At 61.3% G+C, this 24722-nt stretch overlaps 2 protein-coding genes across 36 annotated transcripts; one reads left to right on the top strand and one right to left on the bottom strand.

Annotated features, from left to right (window-relative positions):
• Positions 1-580: 580 nt before the first annotated feature.
• EEF1D (eukaryotic translation elongation factor 1 delta) lies at positions 581-18558 on the bottom strand. 35 transcript variants are annotated; one of them, XM_063816637.1, is made up of 12 exons: positions 15248-15350; positions 14723-14901; positions 13547-13774; positions 11443-11573; positions 9842-10932; positions 7582-7702; positions 7080-7151; positions 2072-2171; positions 1897-1997; positions 1349-1570; positions 855-1049; positions 581-683 (listed from the first exon to the last, which is right to left on the bottom strand). In XM_063816637.1, the coding sequence occupies exons 5-12, from the start codon at positions 10930-10932 to the stop codon at positions 645-647; spliced, it is 1941 nt and encodes a 646-aa protein (XP_063672707.1). In that variant the 5' UTR covers positions 11443-11573; positions 13547-13774; positions 14723-14901; positions 15248-15350; the 3' UTR covers positions 581-644. The 35 variants fall into 35 exon arrangements, with proteins under 35 accessions (XP_063672707.1, XP_054513529.2, XP_063672706.1 ...); XM_054657554.2 differs by lacking the exons at positions 14723-14901; positions 15248-15350 and adding an exon at positions 18183-18275 and having other exon boundaries at positions 7582-7705; positions 13479-13774; XM_063816636.1 differs by lacking the exons at positions 14723-14901; positions 15248-15350 and adding an exon at positions 18183-18245 and having other exon boundaries at positions 11443-11570; positions 13479-13774.
• Positions 18559-18578: 20 nt separating this feature from the next.
• On the top strand, positions 18579-24059 carry TIGD5 (tigger transposable element derived 5). The gene has a single exon (XM_016960004.4). The coding sequence runs from the start codon at positions 18737-18739 to the stop codon at positions 20666-20668; it is 1932 nt and encodes a 643-aa protein (XP_016815493.1). The 5' UTR covers positions 18579-18736; the 3' UTR covers positions 20669-24059.
• Positions 24060-24722: the final 663 nt, after the last annotated feature.

Genomic DNA, 24722 nt, shown 5'->3' on the forward strand with positions numbered 1-24722 from the left:
GGAGTGTGGCCACCCATGCTGACCACATACGGCTGTCAGGATGCTGAGGCACAGCTCCACAGAGCCCAGGCAGCCACGCTCTGGCCACCCCAGAACATCATGGGAGGGGCACAGTCCCTGGAGCAAGGGGCAGGGATTCCAGGAATGAATGAGGTGAGGGGAGGGCCGGGACAGCACATGACAAAGGGCATGGCAGCAGGGCCGGGTGCTACTGGGACTTCTTTCCTGGACAATTCCAGGCTTGCACGCTTGCTCCCATGGGGACAATGCCAACAGGAGGCAGAGTGGTGGGGTGGTGGCCTCTCCAGATAGTGAGCTAACAGTTTCTGTTTCTGCTTTTTAAACCCCCTGAACTGGACTTGCTTTTGCAATGGAAAGAAGAGGGAGGGCCAGAGCTTTGGGAGGGAGTGGCCAGGAGATGGAGGGACAGGCGGAGGTCTGCTGGGGGCAAGGTGACATGGCCACAGAGGGTGGCAGCAGCCAAGATGACTGTGTGGGAACAGCAGGGCAAAGATGGGGCTGAGACAGGGAGGGAGACAGGCCAGGTACGAGCAGGCAATGACCAGGACGGAGCCAGAGGGCCGGTCTCAGTCTTTAATCGTGGCAGGGCCTCACGCACGCGCGCACGTACACACACTCAGGCTTCAGATCTTGTTGAACGCTGCGATATCGACACTCTGCACCTGAGGAGAGGCGGAGGGTGATGGTCAGGGCCGTTCCCCTACAGCCCACTCGGAGCCAGGAGCCTCCTCTGAGGTGGGGTTCACTCTGGGACTCGCTCCCCACTGCTGTGGGGTGGAGTGCAGGGCATGGGCCAGGGTCCCCAGTCTCCGCTCCCCGGCCGGCTCACTCACGTGCTCCTCAAACTTGGTGATCTCCTCCTCCAGCAAGTCCGTCCCCACCTTGTCATCCTCCACCACACACTGAATCTGTAGCTTCCGGATACCGTAGCCCACGGGCACCAGCTTGGAAGCCCCCCAGACCAGCCCGTCCAGCTGGATAGAGCGCACACAGGCCTCCAGCTGGGCCATGTCCGTCTCATCATCCCACTGTGGGGAAAGGGGAGGAAAAGCTGGGGTCAGCCACCCTCAGAACACCCAGGAAGTACCTGCATGCACCCTACCCTCAACCACTGTGTGTCCACAATTCTGTTTCCTTAAAGGGCCCACAGAAAACAATCCAAATTCACACCTTCCTGCCTCCAAGTTTGTGTTTATCCCAAGACTTCTAAACTCGGCTTTAAAGTCTCCCCAGAACCCAGAGGGCAGGGGGAGGGTCACAGGCTGAGCTGGCTAGGCGGGCACCAGGGCAGTGCCTGGCCCCCTGAAGCCCCACCCCGCCCACTCACAGGCTTGACATCCAGCAGGATGGAGGACTTGGCCACCAGTGCAGGCTTCTTGGCCTTCTTCTCCGCGTACTGCCGTAGCCGCTCCTCCCGCAGCTGTGCCGCCTCCTTGTCCTCCTCCTCATTGTCACTGCCAAACAGGTCAATGTCATCATCCTCGTCATCCTCTGCTGGTGTGGCTGGCTTCTTGGCTGGGGGCTCCACTTGGCGCATGGGAGATACGTGCTGCCACAGGGGAAGGGACAGGAGGCACGGCTGAGACGCCCCAACCAGGGCCCAGAGCTGCCTGGCCACCTCCTGGCCCTCCTCCCTCCCTTGACCGGAGGAAGGGCAGCCCCTGTGTACCGCAGCTGTATACATGCAGGGCCCCAGGAAAGACAAAAACTGCCTCCACCTGCCCAGGGCTAACTGTAAACCTTCCTGGGGACCTGAGGACTCCAGTATCCTGGCTGCCAGCTCATTACTGCTGCTGGGGCCAGCCCACAGGGCGACGTGGAAGCCAGCAGGGCCACGTGGTCCCCTGCAGTGTCAGGCGTGGGGAGAGCATTCACCTGAGTCTGTGGGGCCGTGGCCCGGTGGCCAGGCGAGCTCTTCTCCAGCACGTTCAGCCGGGCCTCCAGCTTGGAGATGGCCTGCTGCAGCTCCTGTACCACTGGGGGGGCAAGGGGAGCACGGTTAGATGGCAGGGGCCAGGGACAGCCCCAACCCACTGGCCCGGGGTCTCACCGCCACGCAGACTCTGGTTCTCCACTTCCAGACTGGCAATCCGGACGACGAGCTCACTGTGGTCTCCGCTGGTGCCGCTGGAGGCCCCGGGGCCTGAGCTCTGCAAGGCAGGAGGAGGGGAGGGCTCAGTGCCCAGCCTGCTCCTAGGGTCCCCCTGCCATGCTCAGGACTGCAGGAACTCACGGAAGGAAAACTACAGCTCGGGAGAGCAGGAGGTGCCCCCTGCTGATGCCCAGCTCAAACTTATGACCTCAGAGGTGGCGGCCACCACAGACCACAGTGAAATTCTCAGCCAGGCAAAGTCCAGGACAGGAGGCTCTTGGTGCCCCAAAGACGGAGGCTGTGGGGAGCTGGGCCATGGCTGCTGCTGCCCGGCGGAATCCTGCTGAGCAGCCAGGCTCAGAGGCTGGGTGGGAGGTGCTGAAGGACTCACAGTCCTAGGGACAACCTGGGACAGGCCTCAGGGGACCAGGCAGCACTGGAAATGGGAGGCAGGAGCAGCTGAGGGCCCAGTGGGGGAAGAAGGAAGGAGCCCACCTGTGTGGACAGCAGCCACCCAAAGCTTTGTCTCCCTGGGCCTCACGCCTGCCATCTCACTCAGCAAGCCAGTCTCTAGGTGATTCAGGGCCCCAAGCCCACCTCATACTCTGCCATAGCTGAGACTGATGCCTCGGGGCCCAGACAGGCTCCCAGCCTCCTGGCCCTTAACACTAGCCAGTCCTTAGGCATCTACCTGCACGCATGGGCCATTTAGCCTGCCCACCCTCCAACAGGATGGCTCTAAGGACAGGGTGCACCTGGCTGCATGGAGCTCTCAGCAAACCCCATCTCGGCAGCTCCCCGGGGCTCCCTCTCTGTGGGGAGGGGCCTGGAGTAGCCGGGCAGGCAAAGCCGCTCCTTGCAGCAGGTGCGGACATACTCAGGCCTTTGCCCAACGTGCAGCCCCATCCCTGGGGCCCTCCTGCCACCGTCCTTGGGACCCTGCTGTGGGGAATGCTTGTTTATGTATCTGGAGAGTGTGGGAGCTAAGCCCCGCAGATCATGGGCAAGGCCGAGCCAAAATGGCCCAGGAGGCCCACCTGGCAGCAAGGCCAGGAGGAAATGGACAGGGAAAGGCCAGGCTGGCAGAGGCGTGTGAATGGTGGTGGGGGTACGGGAAGCACCGGCAGAAACTCTGACAAACTCTGGGGCAGAAGCTGGAGCACGGGAGGGCCAGGCTTTGGGGCGTCAGGGGGCATGGAGAATCACAGCAGACCTCCTGCGGGAGTGGGGCTGGGTCCTGAGGAGGCCAGAATCTGTGAGTGGCACCTGAGGCCTCATGCACCCCACACAGCAGGCCCAAGGACAGGGAAAAGGTCCCCTCTGGAAGAGGCACTAAGTCAGCACTGGCCCCGGGCTGCATGATGAGCAGTGGGGGCCGTTTCACCACTGCCTGGCTCTGCGGGCCACTAGGCCAGAGCTCACAGCACTCAGGACACAGGGAGAGTCCCCTCCTTTGATGCTGACTCGGGGGGGACTAGGGATGCCAGGCATCAGAATCCCTGAGCACAGCTTCAACGGGGCAGGCTCAGGTCACCCAGTGCAGTCACAGCGGGCCTCAGAGAGCCCCTCAGGGACTTGGGGGATGCCAAAGGCAAACACTTCAGAGCCAGACCCATGCCTGTAACCCTGTGCCAGCACCACGTTACCAGAAACCCTGCAGTTCTGAAACCCCAGTGTCTGCTGAGCACTCCCACCCCAAATCCAAGATGAGACTGGGCCCCTGCCATGGGCTGAATAATGTCCTTCCAAATCCACATGCTGGAGTCTTATCCCCCGGTATCTTAGAATGTGACCTTATTTGGAGACAGGGCCTTTGCAGAGGTAACTGTCACTGAGGGGCAGGGGGCTAATCCAATCTGACTGGTGTCCAATAAGAAGACATCAGGACACACACACACTCAGATGGATGACCGTGTGAAGACACGGAGAAGACGGTCTACATGCTGAGAGAGGCCTCAGGAGAAACCAGCCCTGCTGCCACCTCGATCATGGACTTCCAGCCTCCAGAGCTGTGAGAAAATACATGTGGTTTAAGTCACCCAGTCTATGGACCTTTGTTATAGCAGCAAACCAGTCCCTAAGCCCTAACAGTGCGACCACCTGCCTGTCCCAGAGACACCTTAGGGTTGACCCCACACAGCCAGGGCTGAAGAGTTCCTGCAGCCCCAGGGCCAAGCCCCCGACCGCTGCCTTCTGGGCACTGGAGTGCAATATGCCTGACTTGGGCGCAGAAATCTGTGCTCCCTTAATCTCATGTCTGCCTAGCCTGGACTTGGTCAGGTGCCTGGGCAAGCCAGGGGTGCAAGCCAGTGGGCAGAACGCAAGGCACAAAGGAGCACCCCACCTGGCAGACAGGAGTGGCAGCCCTTCCTGGGCCCACCCACCCAGGGATGCCCAGCTTATGGCCCGGGAGCCAGCACACCCCTAGGTGGCTGTGGCTGTGGCAGACAGAATAATGGCCCCCACAAAGATATCCACATACGAGTCCGCAGAGCCTGTAAATATGGTCTCCCATGGCAAAGGGATTCTGCAGATGTGATAAGATTAAGTTAAGCGGGAGAGAGGATGCTGGATCACCCAGGTGGGCCCACTGTCATCACAAGGGCCCACACTAGGCAGCAGGAGCGAGGGAGGGGAGAGGGAGGCTGAGTGACAAGACGGCTGCCTAGGAGCCTTGGGCCAAGGACCGTGAGCAGCTTCCAGCAGCCAGAAGAGACAAGGAAGCGGATTCTCCCCGCAGAGACACCAGAAGGACCACAGCCTTGATTTTGCCCCATAAGATGATCTCAGACTTCTGGTCCCCGGAACTGTAAGGTGAGGAACTTGTGCTGTTTTAAGCCACGGAAGTGTGGCAACGTTACAGCAACATCAAGTGGAAACCAACACAGATCCTGGCCCAGGAAGTGGGGTGCTGCTGGAATACCTAACAATCTGGAGATGGCTTTGGAGTTGGGCAGTGGTGAGGCGGGAAGAATTTTGAGGAGCGTGACAGAAAAACCCTAGACTGGGCCGGGCACAGTGGCTCACGCCTGTAATCCCAGCACTTTGAGAGGCCGAGGTGGGCAGATCATAAGGTCAGGAGTTCAAGACCAGCCTGGCCAACATGGCGAAACCCTGCCTCTACTAAAAAAAAAGAAAAAAGAAAAAAGAAAAAAAAAAGTCAGCTGGGCTTGGTGACAGGCACCTGTAGTCTCAGCTACTTGGAAGGCTGACGCAGGAGAATCGCTTGAACCCCAGAGGTGGAGGTTGCAGTGAGCCAGGATCATGCCACTGTACTCCAGCCTGGGCGACAGAGCAAGACTCTGTCCACAACTCACCCACCCCCTCCGAAAGAAAAACCCTAGCCTGTCTTGAGCACCCTGTTGGCAGAATTCAGATGCTAGGGTCCTCGGTGAGGACTCAGAGGAGGTGAGGAGCAGGGCAGAGAAAACACGTCATCTTCTAGAACAATCTAAACCTAAACTGCCATGAACATGCTGTTGGTAGGAACAGGGATGTTAAAAAATGACAGCGGGGGGGACCATGGGCCACACAGGAGCGCTCCCTTCAAACCTCACGTGACCCGCCGGGCTGGACTGTGAAACTGCCTGGGACTAGTGACGCCCTGTTTCCTCCTTCTTTTTCCCATTTTGAAAGGGAATGCCTGTCCCACAATTGTATTTTGGGAGCAGATAACTTGTTTTCCAGTTTCACTGGTCCACAGATGGAGAGGAATTTTGCCTCAGGATGGACCACGCAATCCCCCATGCCTGATTGGATGGGATTCTGGACTTTGGAGGGACACTGTGGGGGACCCAGGCTTCTGCAGATGTTGGTGAGGAGCAATGCACCTTACAAATGAGACAATGAGAATCTCCGACGCCCATGTCCCAACCCCCAGAGCCTGCAAATCCACTACCTTACATGGCAAAAAGAAGAATCGGCAAACACGATTAAATTCAGGATTTTGAGGTGGGAACATCCTGGACCTGGGATCCTGGGGGCCCAAAGCAAGTACAAGAACCACGTAAGTGACAGAGCGAGGCAGGAGGTTCGAGAGAGGCGCGAGATGGAAGTGGAGGCGGGGCGGGGATGAGGCTGCCTGCTGAGCACCTTGAAACAAGCAACGTGGGCATCCACCAGAATCTGGGAGAGGCAAAGGAACAGACTCCTCCTGAGCCTTTGGAAGGATGGCGACCTTGCTGACAGTGGGGACAGCCTCGTGAGACACATTTCAGATTTCTGGCCTGGAAACCCGGCATGATACAGATGTACTGTTTCCAGCGTAAAGCTGTGGAAAGCCATAGCAGCAGCCACAGAAACACTGACCCTGTTCTTGGGGCCAGGACACCACCCCGTCCCGGGGAGAACGCAGTCCCAACTCCTCGGGAACACCAGGGCTGCCACCTCCCGGAGGCACCCCTTCCCCAGCCAGCCTGTCAGGCCACAGCTACTGCCTCCAACTCCTGATCTTGGCCCGGGGCCTGGAGGCCAAGCAGGGATACAGGGCTCCTTCTGGGTCTCCAACTCAAGACGGTGCCAACTCTAGGCTCTGAACTCCTTGCGCCTTGCAGAACCACCACTTCTCTCTCCCCAGTGAGGCAAGATCTAAGAGGGAATGTGGGAAGGCCCAGCACACACACAGTCCTGCCACAGGGAGCAAGCAGGGAGGCACAGGCTCTCGTGCCAGGTGCCCACAGCACGCCCTGCGAATGGCACCACTCAGCTCCCAGCCGGCCCCACAGGAGCGGCCAGTGTGACCGCCAGCCGGCAGACGAGGTAAGCACAGAAGAGACGCGAGAATAAGAACACTGTCCGTGGCAGTCCGGGCATGGAGGTCACAGAGCCACACGTCCCAAGGAGCACAGCGCCGTGCACCCTGCCCTGACTCTGCTGTGAAGCCAAAACAACCAGCAGCATCAGGAAAAATCAGACATGCTGCTTGGCCGAGCAGGAGCCCGCAGGTCCGTGGGCTGCGGGTACTCACTCCAGCCAGGGATTTCTGGATGTTCTCTCTGGCTCTCGCAATGTCACGGAGGATCACGCTGGCGCCGTTCTCCTGCAGACAGTGCAGAAAGAACCAGTCTTTTTTTTTTATTATTAAAAAAGAATTTAATTAAAAAACAAACCAAAAAACCCCATGAACCCTCACATAGACAGCAAGAAAATACTGCACAGAACGAGAGCTCAGCGGGCCAGAAAAGCGGGAGGTGCCTGAGGCTGTGACGACAGGCAAAGGCACCCATGTCTGCGGGGGAAGGAGTGCCAGGCCTGGCCCCACACCGTGTGCACAGGCGCTGGCAGGAGGGCCCTGAGCAGACCCGGCCCGGGGGCCTGGCCAAGGCCGCCTGCCCTGAGACCCCACTCCCAGCACCCACAGCAGAGCCACTGGGCCAGGGTGCCTCTGCCTTCCTGGCCTGGCTGAACCCGCTTTGTGTGCCCCGGCCACTCCTGTCAGGCAGCAGAGCCGCCCCACGTGCAGCTCTCACCTGGCGGGAGGCACCTGCCACAGGCCCGTTCATCTGCTCGTAGAATCTCCTTTCTGCGTCGTCATATTTGAACTTGTCGAACCAGATCTTCTCATGAGCTAGGAAGTTTGTAGCCATTTTTCTGCTGGGAGGGGAAAGAGGCAAAGTCAGCATGGCTGGGAAGTGGGGCCGAGACAGCCCCGGCCTCGGCATCAGGACAGCCCAGAAGCACCAAGGTGCAGTGGGGCTGACACCTGCTTCAGACACCAGCAGTTCTCCACAAAGCGACACCAAGCCCGTAAGCCCTCACCCCACATGGCATCCCCAGGCCTGTCTTCCAGACGAGGAGTTCTCAAAGTGTGGTCCAAGAACCTCTGAGGGTCCCCAGGCCCTTCCCTTTCACTCACACGAAGCTGGGTTTATGTCAAACCGCTGGAGTGCGGAGGCAGGTATGAGGGCCCAGCTGCCTCCCACTAAGCCAGACACCCGAGAGATTTGCAAAAACCTCAAGCAAGGCCATTCTGCTCACTGAATTTTTTGGTTATGGGAAAAGTATTTCTCATTAAAAAAAAAAAAAAAAGATGTTAGTAATATGTAACAAGTTTCTTCTTCAACAAATAAGTACACTTAGCATTTCTGAGTTTTTTTTGTGTGTGTGAGATGGAGTCTCTTGTCGCCCAGGCTGGAATCAGCGGCGCGATCTCAGCTCACCGCAACGTCCGCCTCCTGGGTTCAAGCGATTTTCCTGCCTCAGCCTCCCGAGTAACTGGGACTACCAGTGCACACCACTATGCCTGGCTAATTTTTTGTATTTTTAGTAGACAAGGTTTCACCATGTTGGCCAGGCTGGTCTTGAACTCCTGACCTCAGGTGATCCACCCGCCTCGGCCTCCCAAAGTGCTGGGATTACAGGCGTGAGCTACCGTGCCCGGCCCATTTCTCAGTTTTAATTGCTAATGTAGTAAAAATCAATAGATACAATGAAAGCTCTTTGGGGTCCTGAGAGCAAGAAGGTTGAGAATTGCTGCCCTAGACAGGGACCATGGCCCGCAGGCAAATCCAGCCTGTGGTTTTACTGGCACAAAGCCCCACCTCGTGCTGCTCCCACTGGCCAGCAGCAGAGGAGCTGGGCAGATGACTCTGTGGCCGGGGCCCAGACCCTCTGGTTCTTTATGGAGTTTGCTGCCCCCCACCCTGGACTGGCCAAGACCCTCTTACTGTCCAACCAAGTACAACACAACTGTCCCCCTCCTGCTCTGCCGCCAGTCTGTGTGTGGACTCCGGACCGTCGCTGGACCTTGTCAAGTGTCCTCTCGGTAACAAAGGGCTGGAGTCTGTGAGCGTCCTCTGCGTCCCTGACCCAGGACACTCTTGGCAAGGAGGGACCAGGCCACCGTGAACACCAGGGCAGGTGGAAGGGCAGGAGGTAGCATTCCCCTCTGGGGTCCCGCCCTCAGGTTATCTTGTTAACCGGCAAATCCAGACCCCTGGGGGTCCAAGGTTGGAACCACTTCCTTGGGGGCCTCAGCAGCTGCTTGGGACCTTCAGAGTCCTTCCCTGACTCAGCCCGCCCCACCACCAGGACACCCTCGCCAACAGGCCAGCCTCGCCACTTCCATGCCCTCTGTATTCCCCTCCAAGTCCAATCGTCCACCCACCTGCCTGGCCCCAGAGACCGCTGCTGGGGTTGCACCTGCACCCTGGAGCAAGCCCACAGCACCCAGAGGGAGGTCACACAGACCGGGCACCCTGGGATGGAGGCCACCTGACCAGCCACATGCCCATGCATCTGAGACGCCACCACCTTCCCTCAGAGGTGGTTTCAGGTAACAAGGAAAGCTGGGGGTGCACAGGATGGACAGGCAGGGACACACTGGCTCCCACATCTCATCGCAGGGAAGCGCTAGGGCCAGAAACCAGCTTCAATGCTTCCTGCCCCTATAAGTAGCCTTATCTTCTCAGCCCTGGCATGTGACAGCCACAGCTTCCCAGCCAAAGAGGGACCCTGGGCAAGGCAGAGATTCCGCCCTGTGCTGAGCCCTTCCCTGCCCCCATCCAGACAGCCTGGAACTTTGTAACCCCAAGCAGTGTCCCTGGAACCCACAAGCGCAGCACCACCTTTACTCAGCCTGCTCCTGCATTCAACTCTGCTGGACCCACGGGTCTCGGGGAGCCCCCACCCCAGGCGGGCAGGGGAAGAAGCTGGAGGAGCCCCAGCCTGGGATGGCTGTCCCTGTGCCCACAGCCCAGGCTGGGTGCCCACCCAGCACGTTTCTCCTACTTGGGTCTCAGGCTGGACACGGATGGGCCAGACCGAGGACCGGGTCGGTGAGACAGGGAGGCAGCTTCGAGGCACCAGGCCATGCGCAGGGCCTTGGCAGCGTGGTGGCGGCACTCGGCGCTGTCGTAGGCAGGCTTGCTGAGCCAGGGGGCCTCTGCATCCTTCTGCAGGAAGTAACAGTAGGGCAAGGCAGAGGGGGCCTCCCCATCGGCCCGCCGCAGCCCGGCCCGCTTGTTCCCTAAGATGTTGCGGCCCCGCCGGTCTCTGCGGCCCCGCCGGGCACCCTCGGCCAGGCCGGCTCGCTCTTGCAGGCGCACCTTCCCTGGGGGATGGCCGTCAAACAGGGCCTCGTAGAAGCCCCTCTCGGCTGCATCATACCGGGGCTTCTCCAGCCACACCTCCCGAACCAGTGCCTGCAGGCTGCCCAGCGGGGGCTGGCCATTGACCAGTGGGCTGGGCTGGTGGGCCAGGTCGGGGACGGCCACCTGCTGGCCTGTGTTGGGAGTCCCCTGCCTGCGGCTGCCCTCAGGGACCAGCAACAGGGCCTGAGACCACTCCACGAAGGCCCGCTCAGCCTGGTCGAAGGAGGACTTGTTGACCCAGATCCCCCAGGTCACGTGGTGGCAGGCCACCTGGTTTCCATGGGTGCAGAGACCCCAAGGGGCCAAGGCAGGAGGCCAGGCTGCCTGGGCAGCCACATCTGCCAGCTTCTGGCGGTAGGAGCTCTCTGCCTGGTCGAAAAGTGACTTGTCCAGCCACACGCGTTCGGCCGAGAGGCCCAGGAGGGCCAGGTCCGTGGGGCCGAGCCCACTCTTGGGGGAGCGCTTCCTCTTTTTCTGCAGGGGCTTCCTGCTGTCCTGGCTCTTCCTGGGATCACGCCTGCTGCCGCCGTCAGGGGCCTCCGCCTCATCAGCGTCCTCAGGGTCCTCCTGGCCGGGCCCATTCATGGCTGGCCCCTCGGCTGGCAGCTGCTGGGTGGAGGCGGCCGCCTGTGTGGCCTCGTGTTCGTAGAAGCGCCGCTCAGCCTCCTCATACTTGTGCTTGTCTTCCCACACGGTCTCCAGGGTGCAGGAGGCCTTCCCGCTCCTCATCTTCCGGACACAGCGATAAAAAGCAAGCAGAGGGCAGAGTTGCAACACAGCGGGTGGCCGCAGCCCCGTGCCCGCCCTCCCCGTGGCTGCCCTCCCTGGGCAGGGGCTGAGGATGCTCCCCAGTGGGGCTTCCATGAGATGACATTCGAGGACTTCGAAGTCAAGCCCATGTGGGGACGTTTTGTTGTGAAGAGAAAACAGGCCGGGCGCAGTGGCTCATGCCTGTAATCTCAGCACTCTGGGAGGCCAAGTGCCTCCCAATACATGAACAATACATAATTTTGTTAGTGAATGTATGGCCATGAAGTATCTGAGACATACTTATACTAAAAATTTTTCGTCATTTATCTGAAATAAGCTTTAACTGGCTAACTAGCTTTCCCTGCATTTTTGCACAGGCCAGGCCTGGCCACCCCACCATGGTGGCTGGTGTTCCCATTCTACAGAACGGTCCCTGTGGCTGTCCTGGCCACACCACTGCCACACCCAGAGCACCCTCAAAGTTCTTACAAAAGAAGGAGCCTCGGCCAGGCGCGGTGGCTCACACCTGTAATCCCAACACTTTGGGAGGCCGAGGCGGGCGGATCACAGGGTCTGGAGACTGAGACCATCCTGGCTAACACGTTGAAACCCTGTCTCTACTAAAAATAAAAATAAAAATTAGCCGGGCGTGGTGGCAGGCGCCTGTAGTCCCAGCTCCTAGGGAGGCTGAGGCAGGAGAATGGCGTGAAGCCGGGAGGCGGAGCTTGCAGTGAACCGAGATGGCGCCACTGCACTCCAGCCTGGACAACAGAGCAGGGGAAAAGAAAAAAAAAGAGGGAGCTTCTCTGTGGGCCTGACTGTCCTCCCCAGGAGGGGGCCAGGTGGCCGGGCAGAGGGTGGAGTGCCCACTCATGAAGGAGACGCCAGGGAGGATGCTGGTGACCACTGTGTAGAAAGGAGGGGCCAAGCGCCAGGAGCACTGAGACGGCTCCAGGCTCTCTATCAGCTGCCCCCGCCTCCCAGCTGGAGTCCATACCTTTGGGTCCATCCAAGCTAAAGGGGAATCATAGGGCTCTCACAGTCCCAGGACATCAGGGCCCCCTCTAAGGTTTTGGTTCTGTGTAATGTTAAGAGGGACCATCTTGGTGGGAGGCAGGTTGTGAGGCTCCACTCCCCACTTGCTACTGTGGCCTGGGAGCCTCAGCCTCCTCCCTGGATGAGGTGTTCCCTCAAGCTCTGGGCGACCTCAGTCACCTGCTGCCCCAGTGCTCCAGCAGCCATGTGGGATCCTGCCGGGGGCACGCTCTGCTCCCAGGTGTCCAGTGTGGTGTTACAGAAAGGACAGGCCCAGAAAGCCAGGGGCAAATCTGCTCTTGGGATGCAGGTCAGCACCCCAGCCCGCGCTCAGCCTGTGATAGCTTCCTCCCCAGCCATGCCCGACTCCAGGCTCTGCTCCCCAAAAGCAGAAACGCCTGGGCCTAACCAATGCCTAGGAGCACCCTCAAGAGGGGGCTGTGCAGCTGCCCCTCACAGACACCGCTGCTAGTCTGCTGCCTCCGCAGGTGTGTCTAGTGGAGCCTGAGGGCAGACAGACCCAGTGGCCCCAGGGCACCGTGACTGGGACCACCTGCCTGGTCTGCACCCAGAGGGAGGCAGCCTTCGGTCAAGAGCAGACCCTTCACACCAGTGGCTATGGGTCTTCGCCCCTCTTCTAACATCCTTACCCAACAAAACCAAGGCTGGCTCCAACGCCTCCTGTGGGGTGCTGAGCTGTCTACGCTCCACCCAGGCAGGGAGGACTTTTGGGAAGGCCCCCCCGGCACTGCACTCTGAAGCCTCTAAGTGGAACATGGAGTTCTTTGCGGGCATGTGGCCCGAATCCCTCAGTCCCAGCAACAAGTTCTAATGGCACCAACGAGGAACCGGGGCCCATGGGAGGCCACAGAGTCCATGAAGACGCTCCCTAGGCTCTCCTGCTCATTCCTTCTCCAGGCTGGGGCAGCACTTACCAAGGCCAGGCTGATGGGCAGAGGCAGGGGTTGTGGGTTGGGGGTGGGGTGGGAGCAAGAGCCCAGGAGACAGGGCATTGTGACATCGTGTGGTGGTACCCCCGCCAGTCTCTCTGCTCCCATGGAGCCGTGCAGGTCCCATCAGCAGTGCCACTAAGCTGGCCCCCAGTGTCGATGCCCTACCAGACTTTATTGGCCAAAGTGGCCTCAGACTATGTTCTTGGGGGCTCCGGGCAGAAGCCACCGCTCAGGGAGGGGAAGCCACTTCAAGGCTCCTACCGAGACCTGGCACTGCCACCCGTTCCCTGCAGGGAGCCGCATGTCAGCTGCTGACCTGCCAGCCCAGGCCAGGACCCTGCTCACGGCCACACCGGGTGCCCACCTGCTGCCCCATCCAGAAAACCCAATTCCTCCACTTTCCAGATGGGAAACTGAGGCCCTCTGGGCAGACTGGGCCATGCGCAGGTGGTGCTGGGTTCCCTCCGGTGCAGCGAGGGCTGGGGGTTCCCCGGTCAAATGAAGGGGAATGGGGCACGAGGACAGGCGAGTACTTACTTTGCTTTGGCCTCCTAGGACAGCATGAAGGAAAAGCAGCAAGGTTAGAGGCAGCCAGAAAGACTAACCGGGTCAGACACAGCAGCAGGTCAGCCCGAGGCGGCCGGGGGCCTTTCCAGAAGCTGCTTGGCGAGGTGGTGTGGAGGTGACACTGGTGGAGATGGAAGCTGAGCGCCAGACAGACCCGCCACCACCACAATCCCAGGTGGCAGCTGAGTCCACACAGGTGACGTCACTCCGTTATCCCCTGAAAGGGGAGCTCTTGGGATTACTGTCAGCTGGAGCCTAGGCAGGCCCTGGGGGACAAGCAGGGACCACTATCTGAGCCAACCTTTCCCAAATCCACCCACCCTGTGGTCACCTGAGCAAGGTAGCCTGAGACAAGATAAGCCAACGCCCACAAGCATCCCCTGGAGCTGCCAAGGAGCTCCCCCAAGCCCCTCCCCTGCACTGCCCCTGTGTCCGGTCTGCTGAAGGAGGCCCGGAAGATGACAAGGACCCTCAAGGGGGAGGCAGCCCAGGGCTCACATTGACACAGGGCCTCTCTCTCAGCAGGAGCCACCGTCAAGACAGGGCTGGCACCCAAGGGGCCCAGCACAAGCCGCAAAGGCCTCCCAGACTGACTCTCCCACAATGTGCACACAAGGACAGGACCTCCACGCAGTTCACTCCTCAGCTGGACACTAGGTGTCCTGCCCCTAATCTCACCAGAGCCACCTCATAAACCCTGCAAGCTCTGCGAAGGGCAGCTGGGCACAGCTGAAAGCCCAGCCACCAGCCCGTGTCCTGGGTGGGACTGGGCAGGAGGGGCCACCTCCTATTGCTGATCAACCCGAGAGCCCTGGCTGGGATCCGTCTTCCTTCACCAACGGGAGCTCCGGCCCCAGGGCCCTGCCCACCTCTGTGCACCCCACACTGCAGCAGGGAGCACCCTGCAGGGAGGAACTGGGCACCCTGCAGGGGTCTGGTGGAGACGAGGATGCTACGGAGGCAGCTGCCCCATGGGACCAGTAAGAGGGATCTTGGGTGGGCTTCCCTGCAGAGAGGAAGCCCTCAGGAGACACCACAGTAAGCCATGCTGGAGACCTGGAGGCCAGGCCCGTCACCTGGGGAGCTGGCCACTAACAGCGGGCAGAGAGCCTCCCAGGACAGCCAGCACAGACCCCCACACGTCCCAGCCCACCTCCTCATTTCCCCGCTTCCCGCGTTCCCAAGCACGGGAGGACCTGCCGGACGCAGCGCACCATCTCTCCTAACAGAGACCAAGTCTGAGCTTCAACGCTTGCGCAGACGACAGGCACGTGCAAGCCTCTCCTCTCCAGCAGGAGAGCCCGGAGCAGGACACAGCGACTCTTTCAACTGCGTCCCGACAAACGGTCAGCCCCTTCGCTCCTGCAGTTTATCCAAGCTCAGGAGGAGCTTTCTAAAGAGAACACAGGGAGACAGCCGGCTGCCAGAGAAGCAGTCTTGGAAACGCCAGAGCCAGGCCCCAGGGGGAAATGGCCCAAGTGTCCCTACTCTGCTCCTGGAAGCAGGCCAGGCTCACCACCAAGGCTCTTCCCTGAGGGGCAGACAGTGTCTGCCGAGCACCTGAGCCTCTGGCAGCTGCCCAGAGTTTGAGAGTGCCCTGGGGTCCTGGCTCTGGAAGGCTCCACCCAGCTAACAGGGCCTGTGACACAGGTGGCAGCCAGCAAGACCCACTGCAGCGGCATGGCCCTCACAGCCTCCCCTGTCCCTGTCCTGGGAGCAGCCCCGGCAAAGACTCCTACCCAGAACACTCCAGGTCAGGAGGGCAGGGCCCTGAGGAAGGTGAGGACATCCTGGAGAGCTGTGGCCACCAAGGTGCTGCACGGCCTGGAGGTCTCCACACATCTGGGCAAACGGAAGCTTTCTGGGAGGAGCTGGCTCCCAGGCCCTGCCCTCCACACCACCCCATCACAGTCGCACACACAGACAGGCTCCCAGATTGTCCACCCTCCACAGGAAGAAGTCAGGGAGGTGGGCAGGGGACGGGGTCAGCCACCGGCTCAGCCTGTGCACGCCCACCCCTCCCAGCAGCACCCCTCTCCGGCCCACCTGGCTGGCCTGAGTCTGTGGACTGGCACTGCCTGATAGAACTTTCAGTATCTTCAGTGCCCAAAGGGCGCGACGACTAGCCCTTAAAATGAGGCTGGAGCCCCTGAGGAAGCGGGTCTTTAGGCAAAACCACCGCACGGCAGAGCAGCCACAGGACAGATCAATGTCTTCCTGCCTGGAGTGAGGCCTTCGGTCTTTTTCTGAGACGGAGTCACGCTCTGTCACCAGGCTGGAGTGCAGTGGCGCGATCTTGGCTCACTGCAACCTCCAACTCCCCGGTTCAAGCGATTCTCCTGCCTCAGCCTCCCAAGTAGCTGGGACTACAGGCACGCGCAACCACGGCCAGCTAATTTTTGCGTTTTTTTTGAGACGGAGTCTCACTCTGTCACCAGGCTGGAGTGCAGTGGTACGATCTCAGCTCACTGCAACTTCCACCTCCCGGGTCCAAGCAATTCTCCTACCTCAGCCTCCCAAGTAGCTGGGATTACAGGCGTCTGCCACCACACCTGGCTAATTTTTTTTCATATTTTTAGTAGAGATGGGGTTTCACCATGTTTGCCAGGCTGGTCTCGAACTCCTGACCTCAGGTGATCTGCCTGCCTTGGCCTCCCACAGTGCTGGGATTACAGACATGAGCCATGCGCCCGGCCTAATTTTCGTATTTTTAGTAGAGACGGGGTTTCACCATGTTGGCCAGGATGGTCTCGATATCCTGACCTCATGATCTGCCTGCCTCGGCCTCCCAAAGTGCTGGGATCACCAGCATGAGCCACCACGCCCAGCCGCCTTTGGTCTTTTTAAGAGAAAAAAACTCCACAGTTCCACATTCCCACTCAGCCACTTTCCTGTCTGACCCCTGGATATTCCAGCCCCACTGGGAAAAGCCAGCCTGTCCTGCATATCTCAGAGCACTCACTGTAGCTACCCAACCCACCCTGCCCCAGGCCAAGCCCCGCCCCAACCACGTCTTTTCTTAAATGCCACTGCAGGCCAGCTCCATGGCCAGCCCTGCTTGAGGGGTTCTGGCCGACCTGCCTGCCCGGCGCAGCCCCCGTGCCTCCTGGGTGACTCCAGCACTGCACAGGCTTTCCGGAACCCCAGACAATACCCACGCCACACCTCACACGGCACCCTTGGCTGTCAGCGAGGTGGGAGAGCTGGAGACCTGTGGCAGGCTCCTACACTAGCACTTAGCATAACTCACTGCCACCAGCTTCCAACACGCTGATGTCACCTTAACACACTGGCACAGGATGATGACCCACAAATCCTCAATGCCACATTTCCTGTCCTCAGCCCCCAGAAGGCTGACGCCAGTGCACGGCACAGCCCAGGTACTCTTTGTCCATCATCAAGCACGTGTGCCCACCTGTGCTAAACCTTGCAGCCTCACCCAGCAACCCGGGAGCAAAGCCCAGAGGGCCTAGTCCTCCAGAGGGGGCGGGAGGCAGCGGGGGCTCTGTCGGCTGGGCGCTCACTCTGCCAGCACTGACTGCGTGTGAACCCTGCAGCAGCCCAGGGGAGATGCTGCTGTCTCACAGGATTGGCACTGCGCCCAGAAAGCCTCTACAGAGGCAGGTCTAGGAGCCTGGCTGGGCCTGAGGCATGGGGTGAGAAGGCGAAGGTGAGCGTCTACTTCCTCAGAGGACGCTCGGGGGCTCCTTCCACACCTGCCCAGCACCTCAGCTGCATCCCCCACCCCCAGAACGGGGCTGGGCACACACGGGCTCCGGAAGTAACCAACTGCCTGCGAGCCAGCTGCTTAAGGCTCATGGGGTCCAGATGACGGGGTGGGCGGAGCTGTAGAAGGAGGCTGCTCAGGTGAGATGGCCTGGCCTGCCTCCCTGGGAGGTGAGCCGCAGGCAGTGTCAACTTAAGAAGCACCCGCCCTGTCGGGCAGGGACAACCCCAAGTTTAGCTACACAGTTCTTCTGCTGCCAGGCGGTCCTTCATTCTGGAAACCAATCCTGACGTCTCATCAGGTCCCCAACCCACTCCGCCCCCTTTGCCTTCTTCCTTCCACTTAAAGCCTCTGAAAGTACTACTTCTTAGCAACAGCATCCCCGCCCCCTTCAGAGACTGCCCGACCACCCTATCCAAATCAAGAGACAGAAATTTTGACCCAGTCACAGTACAGGCTTATTCCTTTCCGTGCTCACTAGCGTCTAAGTTCCAAAAGTGTTGCGTCCGTGCCTATCCCCTCCGTGCTCAGCTGATGCGTGCAGTAACTGGTGCTTGATAAACACGTGGTGTACGAAGGTCTGCAGGCCAGAGGCACAGCTGGGGCAGATGTCTGGTCTCCCACGGAGACGGCAGCAAACACAGGCCTTAGGCCCCAGCAGCCTGGCCGAGGGGCTTCCACGACCGGGATGCACCGTGAGCCAGTGCTCCCGGCGCCCCCGTCCCGCGGACGCCCTCCAGGCCGGCCACGTGGCCTCCGTCGCCCCGCCTCTCTGCGCTCGCCCCAAGTGCCGCACTTGGCCCACGGCCCCTAAGCCCGCGCTGGCGCACTTGTGCCTCAGTCCCTAACGGCGCGAGCTTCTGGCGCAGCCCGGGCCGCCCGCCCTCCCGGCCCCTCGGGCGTCTCTGTCGCGCCCGACTCCTTCCGGCGGGGGCCGCGGTACTCACACGCCAGCCAAGGACGCGGCGACCAAGGAGGAGGAATCGGCGGACGCGGGAAGACTGATGAAAGGGAGGGCCGCCCGGGCCGCGCACGGGAAATGAAGCACTGGGCTCTACCAAGAGCCACGGGCCGGGGGCCCGGGGGGGGACGCGACCCCTGCACATGCCCCGCCTGGCCGCCAGGGCCCTCGACGCGCCGTGCCCCGACACTTCAAAGGCAGAATTCCGTTGGAGATGACCGCGGAGGCCGCTCTTCCCCGGAGGAGTCTGCACAAGTGCTGGGAACGGGCGGCAGCGCGCGCGCCCCCCCTGCGCTTCGCGGCCAGTGGTGTCGCCGGTGGGGGCGGGTCCGGCAGCCGGCAAGGGCCGAGTGACGCACGAGGCGGCCAGCGCGCAGGCGCGGGGCGGGGCCGGGCCGGGCTAGGTCAGCGCGCGTGCGCCCGCCACGCTGCGGGACAAAGGGGAGGGACCCGCGCGGCCCCGCCCCCGAGTGCCCCGCCCCGAGCGGCTGGGCGTGTGGCTCCCGCGACCCGCGCGGCCCGGGTCCCCCAGCCGCAGCCATGTACCCCGCGGGCCCCCCGGCCGGCCCGGTACCGCGCCGCGGCCGCCGTCCCCTGCCCGGGCCCCCCGCGCCCGCCCCAGCCCCCGTCCCCGCTGCACGGCCGCCGCCCCCCGCGCCCGGGCCGCGGCCCCGCGTGGCCGTGAAGATGGCCTTCCGCAAGGCCTACTCCATCAAGGACAAGCTGCAGGCCATCGAGCGCGTCAAGGGCGGCGAGCGGCAGGCCAGTGTGTGCCGCGACTTCGGCGTGCCGGGCGGGACGCTGCGCGGCTGGCTTAAGGACGAGCCCAAGCTGCGCTGGTTCCTGGAGCAGCTGGGCGGTGAGGTGGGTACTCAGCGCAAGAAGATGCGGCTGGCCAACGAGGAGGAGATCGACCGCGCCGTGTACGCCTGGTTCCTGGCGCTGCGCCAGCACGGGGTGCCGCTCTCTGGCCCGCTCATCCAGGCGCAGGCCGAGGCCTTCGCGCGCCAGATCTACGGGCCCGAGTGCACCTTCAAGGCCAGCCACGGCTGGTTCTGGCGCTGGCAGAAGCGCCACGGCATCTCCAGCCAGCGCTTCTACGGCGAGGCCGGGCCCCCAGCCCCGAGCCCCGCGCCCGGCCCGCCCGTCAAGGAGGAGCCCGCGCTGCCCTCCGGTGCCGGCCCCCTGCCCGACCGCGCCCCGGCCCCGCCGCCCCCGGCCGAGGGCGGCTACGGGGACGAGCAGATTTACAGCGCCAGCGTCACCGGCCTCTACTGGAAGCTGCTTCCGGAGCAGGCTGCGCCCCCGGGCGCAGGGGACCCCGGGGCGGGGGGCTGTGGCCGGCGCTGGCGGGGCGACCGCGTAACGGTGCTGCTGGCCGCAAACCTGACCGGCAGCCACAAGCTGAAGCCGCTGGTCATCGGGCGGCTGCCGGACCCGCCCAGCCTGCGCCACCACAACCAGGACAAGTTCCCGGCCTCCTACCGCTACAGCCCCGACGCCTGGCTCAGCCGCCCGCTGCTGCGGGGCTGGTTCTTTGAGGAATTTGTCCCAGGCGTCAAACGCTACCTGCGCCGAAGCTGCCTGCAGCAGAAGGCCGTGCTGCTGGTGGCCCACCCGCCCTGCCCAAGCCCAGCTGCCAGTATGCCCGCCCTGGAGGACAGCGAGGATGCCCCCGTGCGGTGCAGGCCGGAGCCCCTCGGTCCCCCGGAGGAGCTGCAGACACCGGATGGCGCTGTGCGGGTGCTGTTCCTGTCCAAAGGCAGCAGCCGGGCACATATCCCCGCACCGCTGGAGCAGGGTGTGGTGGCCGCCTTCAAACAGCTGTACAAGCGCGAGCTGCTGCGACTGGCTGTGTCCTGCGCCAGCGGCTCCCCGCTGGACTTCATGCGCAGCTTCATGCTCAAGGACATGCTCTACCTGGCTGGCCTCTCCTGGGACCTGGTGCAGGCGGGCAGCATTGAGCGCTGCTGGCTGCTGGGCCTGCGGGCCGCCTTCGAGCCCCGGCCCGGCGAGGACAGTGCTGGGCAGCCGGCCCAGGCCGAGGAAGCCGCCGAGCACAGCAGGGTGCTCAGCGACCTCACCCACCTGGCGGCTCTGGCCTACAAGTGCCTGGCTCCGGAGGAGGTTGCGGAGTGGCTGCACCTGGACGATGATGGGGGTCCGCCCGAGGGCTGCAGGGAGGAGGTGGGCCCAGCCCTGCCCCCTGCAGCGCCTCCGGCCCCAGCCGGTCTGCCCTCTGCCATTGGGGGCGGAGAGGACGAGGAGGAGGCCACCGAGTATGGAGGGACCTCAGTGCCGACTGCCGGGGAGGCCGTGCGGGGGCTAGAAACAGCTCTGCGGTGGCTGGAGAACCAGGACCCCAGAGAGGTGGGGCCACTGAGGCTGGTGCAGTTGCGCTCACTCATCAGCATGGCCCGGAGGCTGGGGGGCATCGGGCATACCCCAGCAGGCCCCTATGACGGTGTGTGACCAGGCCAGCCCAGTGACCTTTCTCCTGCTGCACTTGGAGGGAGGGGACACACACACAGTCTCCCATCTCTCCTCCCCTCCCCCTGGGGTGGCCCACCGCATGGGTACAGGGGGTTCCAGAAATCCAAATCCAGCATGGCTTGGAGGAGCTCTGTTGGTGAGAGGTTGCCCTGCCTCACTGGCACCCTGGGGGCACAGCTGGAAGAGAGGCCTGGCCCATGCTCCTCTCAGGGCAGGCACATGTGCAGGGCATACAAGGCACAGCGCCTGTTGGAACAGGTGGCTGTGTTCCTGCTCTGGCCCCCGTGGGGCTGGGCCTCCGCCCCTGCACCAGTCACATGCACTGGACGAGGGCCGAAACTCCTGTCTGCTATCGAGCCCTGGTGCTATGTGGCCCCGGAGCCACAGCACAGTCATCTCAGTGGCGAAGCACACCACTTGATTCTATTTTTTTTAACACATTAAATCTGTTTTTAAAGATGCTCTTCAGAGGGGCCGTGAGAACAGGGGCCGGGTGGGCTGGTCTCGGGCCGCCCTGCGGTTTCTCTGGAGGTCAGAGGCCCCAGGTACTGGAGCATCACTGTGGAGTGGGAGGGGTGGAGCCCTGTATTAGGTTCTGGGTGCAGCAGGGAGGTGTAGAGTTCCGTTTCCTTGGATTTTTAGTTTTCCCTAAGAAAACTGAACAGATCTCTTATTCCGTGGGATTGGCAGCTGCCTGGCTTTGGGCCCTGGTGACTTGGCCAATGGCAGGAGAGTTTCCCCTGCTTCCTCATCAGCCACAGACCATTCTGTCCAGTCCCAGGGCCTGGAGCCACCTGACTTACCTGGAAGCAGGCCCTGGCATTAGCCCCCAGGGCAATACGCAGTGCCACCCTCTGTGGGCTCTCCTCCCCACCCTCAGACTTTTCTGCCTCTCCTGGGACTGCCAAGGATGTGGCTGACAAGCTGCTCCTGGGAGGCCTAGTTTGAAAGGAGGAAAGGGCCCCAGGGCCTGTCAAACCCTGGTTCTGTTCTGCTCTGGCCAGGTCTAGACCTACAGTCCTTCTGATTGGACTGGGGCCAGGGATGCCCATGCCTCCTCAGGTAGGGTGGGAACTGCCTTTGCAGAGATGCTGCCCGAGCTGGTGTGAGGGGCAGGGAGCTGGCCTGCTTGCCTCCAGGTGTTGACCCCTCGTCCCCATCTGCCCCCAGTGTCCTCCTAGCAGAGGGAACCTTGAAAACCCAGAGTTGTGGAGTGCAGGGGTAGGCTGGAGGCCTGCACGGGGAAGGGAAGGGCTGTGCACCAGCTTGGCAGTGGGGCAGCTGGAGGGTGTCCCCCAAAAGTGACTTTTATACAGGTCAAGGAACAAACAGTTCCTTGGAACTGCCCGCAAGTGAAGAAATATATACATATATATGTATATATTTATATCTCAAAATCTGAGAGCTCCGGGAGGCCGTGGAAATTTGGGGAAGAAGAAACAGACTCCCTGAGCAGAGCTCAGGGCAGCAGCTCCCGGCATGCCTGCTGAGCCCATCAGGCCACCGCCACCTGCAGGAAGAGCCTCTGGCCTGAACTGCTGGGGATGGGCTGCAGAAAGCCTGAGACATTTGGGCCAGCACCTTCCCAGGGGCACAGGCCCCCAAGGCGGGGACACCACCTCTGCTCTGCCAGGCCTGCCTCCAGGGCTCTGAGGAGAAGCTGACTTCATGGCCGCGGTGCCAGTGAGGGCTGCACAGCCGGGCCTTGTCCGTAGTCTGGGCGGCCCGTGGCGCTGCCCTTCAGCCCAACTACTCATTGCTGCTGCGTCTTTGGCGAGGCTTTCATTTCCAACCTTTCTTCCCATCTCAGCCCTTTTGTTGGCCCGGGTCCCAGGAGGCTGGCGTCGGTGAGGGCAGGCCCGCTCCTCTCATCGGGGTGGCTGTGGCCTGTCCCCCAGTCCCTCAATGGTCACTTTCTATAAACAAGGCAGCACTAATTTTTGCTATAAGAAAAAAGAGGCCAGGCACGTTGGCTCACACCTGTCATCCCAGCACTTTGGGAGGCTGAGGCGGGTGGATCACCTGAGATTGGGAGTTCGAGACCAGCCTGGCCAACATGGTGAAAACCCCGTCTCTACTAAAAATACAAAAATTAGCTGGGCGTGGTGGCAGGTGCCTGTAACCCCAGCTACTCAGGAGGCTGAGGCATGAGAAATGCTTGAAGCCAGAAGGCAGAGATTGCAGTGAGCCGAGATCACAACACCGCGCTCCAGTCTGCGCAACAGAGCGAGACTCTGTCTCAAAAAAAAAAAAAAAAAAAAAAAATGCAGGTGCAAGCTGGTGGGGACATTGGGAGCCTGTCAAGAGTGGGTCTGCCTGCTGGCACTTACTAGACGGGAAATACCCCCTAAAGAGGGCTTAAAAAGCATCTTCTCCCTAGCATGGGGCATGCTGGCACAAGGTGCTGTGTGACAGAGGCTTGGCCGCTGGGCCCCGCTGCTGAGAAGGCTGCTCTGCCCATGCCTGGCCCTGTGGGCAGTGCCAGCCATGGATCCCTGAGACCCTGGGCTGGAACCTGGGGCCCCATCCCAGCCCTACCTGCAGCTCACTAACCCTCTCTGGGTTCTGCTCAGTGTCTGAAGTGATGGAAAGACCCCAGGGTTGGTGGCTGTAGTGGCCCCCGGGGGTGGCAGAACCCTTTGGGAGGCCAAGTGTTCTTTCCCAAAGCTGCGCGGGTGCCATTGCCTGCCAGGCCCTGGCTGTGGTGACAGACGGGGGCTGGGGTGAGGCTGCATCTGCTTCCTCTAACAGCCGTGGCTGCCTGCGGGCTCTGGCCTCCCGCTCTGGCAGATTCTGCACATTCCCTGCAGGCGCAGGGGTGGGTGGGGGTGCCTGTGGCCTCGGAGGTGCAGCCAGCTGTCCTCAGCTCAGATGGCCCCCAAGAGCCCCCAGCTCCTGTTCACTGCTCTTCCAGTTAGTGACCCCCGTGTCAGCATCATTGTCAGAGTTCCTGGGCTTGTGGGGGCTGGAGAAGGGAAGGAGCTGAGGAGGGAAAGATGAGTGCAGGTTTTGTTGAAACCACCCGACCCGCGTTTTCAGGGGGACGAGGCCACTGCCTTGGCCCAAGGACCTGCAGGCTTGGGGAACCCCCTCGATGTCCACTGGGCTGTGGATGAAACATCACACTGTGGTAGGAAAGGAAGGGGAGCACCCCTAGACGGGGGGGTCCTGCAGAGACCCCAACCCCTTACCTACCTAGTTGAGACACCCATGGGGAGCAGCCTCAACAGCATGTCGGAGTCCCTAGGCTTGCGGGGTCATGCTCTGTTGAGGGCCCTTCCTCTAACTGGCGAGCTTGTTTACAGCTGAGCTCGCCTGGTCAGATGGGCCCAGTGGCTTTATCTAATAAAGGCTGGACATGTCCACTTCATGAGCATCCCTGTTTTGAAGTCTTATTTTTAAACTCTTGATCCAACGCTTGGATCAGGAATACCCCCTAGATTAACAGTTGGGGCATAGGGCATAAAAGTGGAACATTGATCAAAGATACCGTAATCATATCCATCGTTTTCTATCTTGAAGAACAGTTTTCACCTGGAAGTAGAAGGCACAGGGGAGGCCTGGCTCACCACAACGCTCCCTGCCGTGCCGAGAACTGAGCCCGTGTCTTTGTCACAGGCCCTCACCAGCTGGGCCAGGAGTGGCTGGCTTGGGATCTCCACCTCCCGAGCTGAGCTCACCTAGTGCCCAGGGCTTGTCAGAGGTCCCGGGGGAGACAGGTGTTGCTGCAAAGTCAATGATTTCTCCTTGCAGATGGGCTTGGTGTGAATGCAGGTGGCCGTCAGAAGGGCTGTCCACCTTCCTTCAGGGGGCCGCCTGCACCAGACTCCAGGCTCCCAGGCCTGCCCAGGATTGGCATACAGTCCCCTGGGGTGACAGCGTGCAAGGGAAACTGCAATTCCATGCCCTACAAAGCCCCCAGGTGATGTAGAGGCCTGTAGCAGGCATGGGGAGACCTCTGCTGTCCACAGTGCCAGCACCCCCATCGGCTGACACCTGTGCTTGACCAAGGTTCCAGGCCTCAACTTATGGG

This window comes from Pan troglodytes, chromosome 7, assembly GCF_028858775.2.
Source record: "Pan troglodytes isolate AG18354 chromosome 7, NHGRI_mPanTro3-v2.0_pri, whole genome shotgun sequence".
Taxonomy (NCBI): domain Eukaryota; kingdom Metazoa; phylum Chordata; class Mammalia; order Primates; family Hominidae; genus Pan; species Pan troglodytes.

Bases quoted from the DNA above. Each gene is read 5' to 3' on its own strand.
- TIGD5 (XM_016960004.4), top strand. From the start codon at position 18,737: ATGTACCCCGCGGGCCCCCCGGCCGGCCCGGTACCGCGCCGCGGCCGC.
- EEF1D (XM_016959985.4), bottom strand. From the start codon at position 13,046: ATGGGAGCAGAGAGACTGGCGGGGGTACCACCACACGATGTCACAATG. The intron at 7,152-7,581 runs GTGAGAGCTGCA...CACTGTCTGCAG, and splicing joins TGGCAGGTGCCTCCCGCCAG to GAGAACGGCGCCAGCGTGAT. The intron at 684-854 runs GTGAGTGAGCCG...GCCTCTCCTCAG, and splicing joins TCACCAAGTTTGAGGAGCAC to GTGCAGAGTGTCGATATCGC.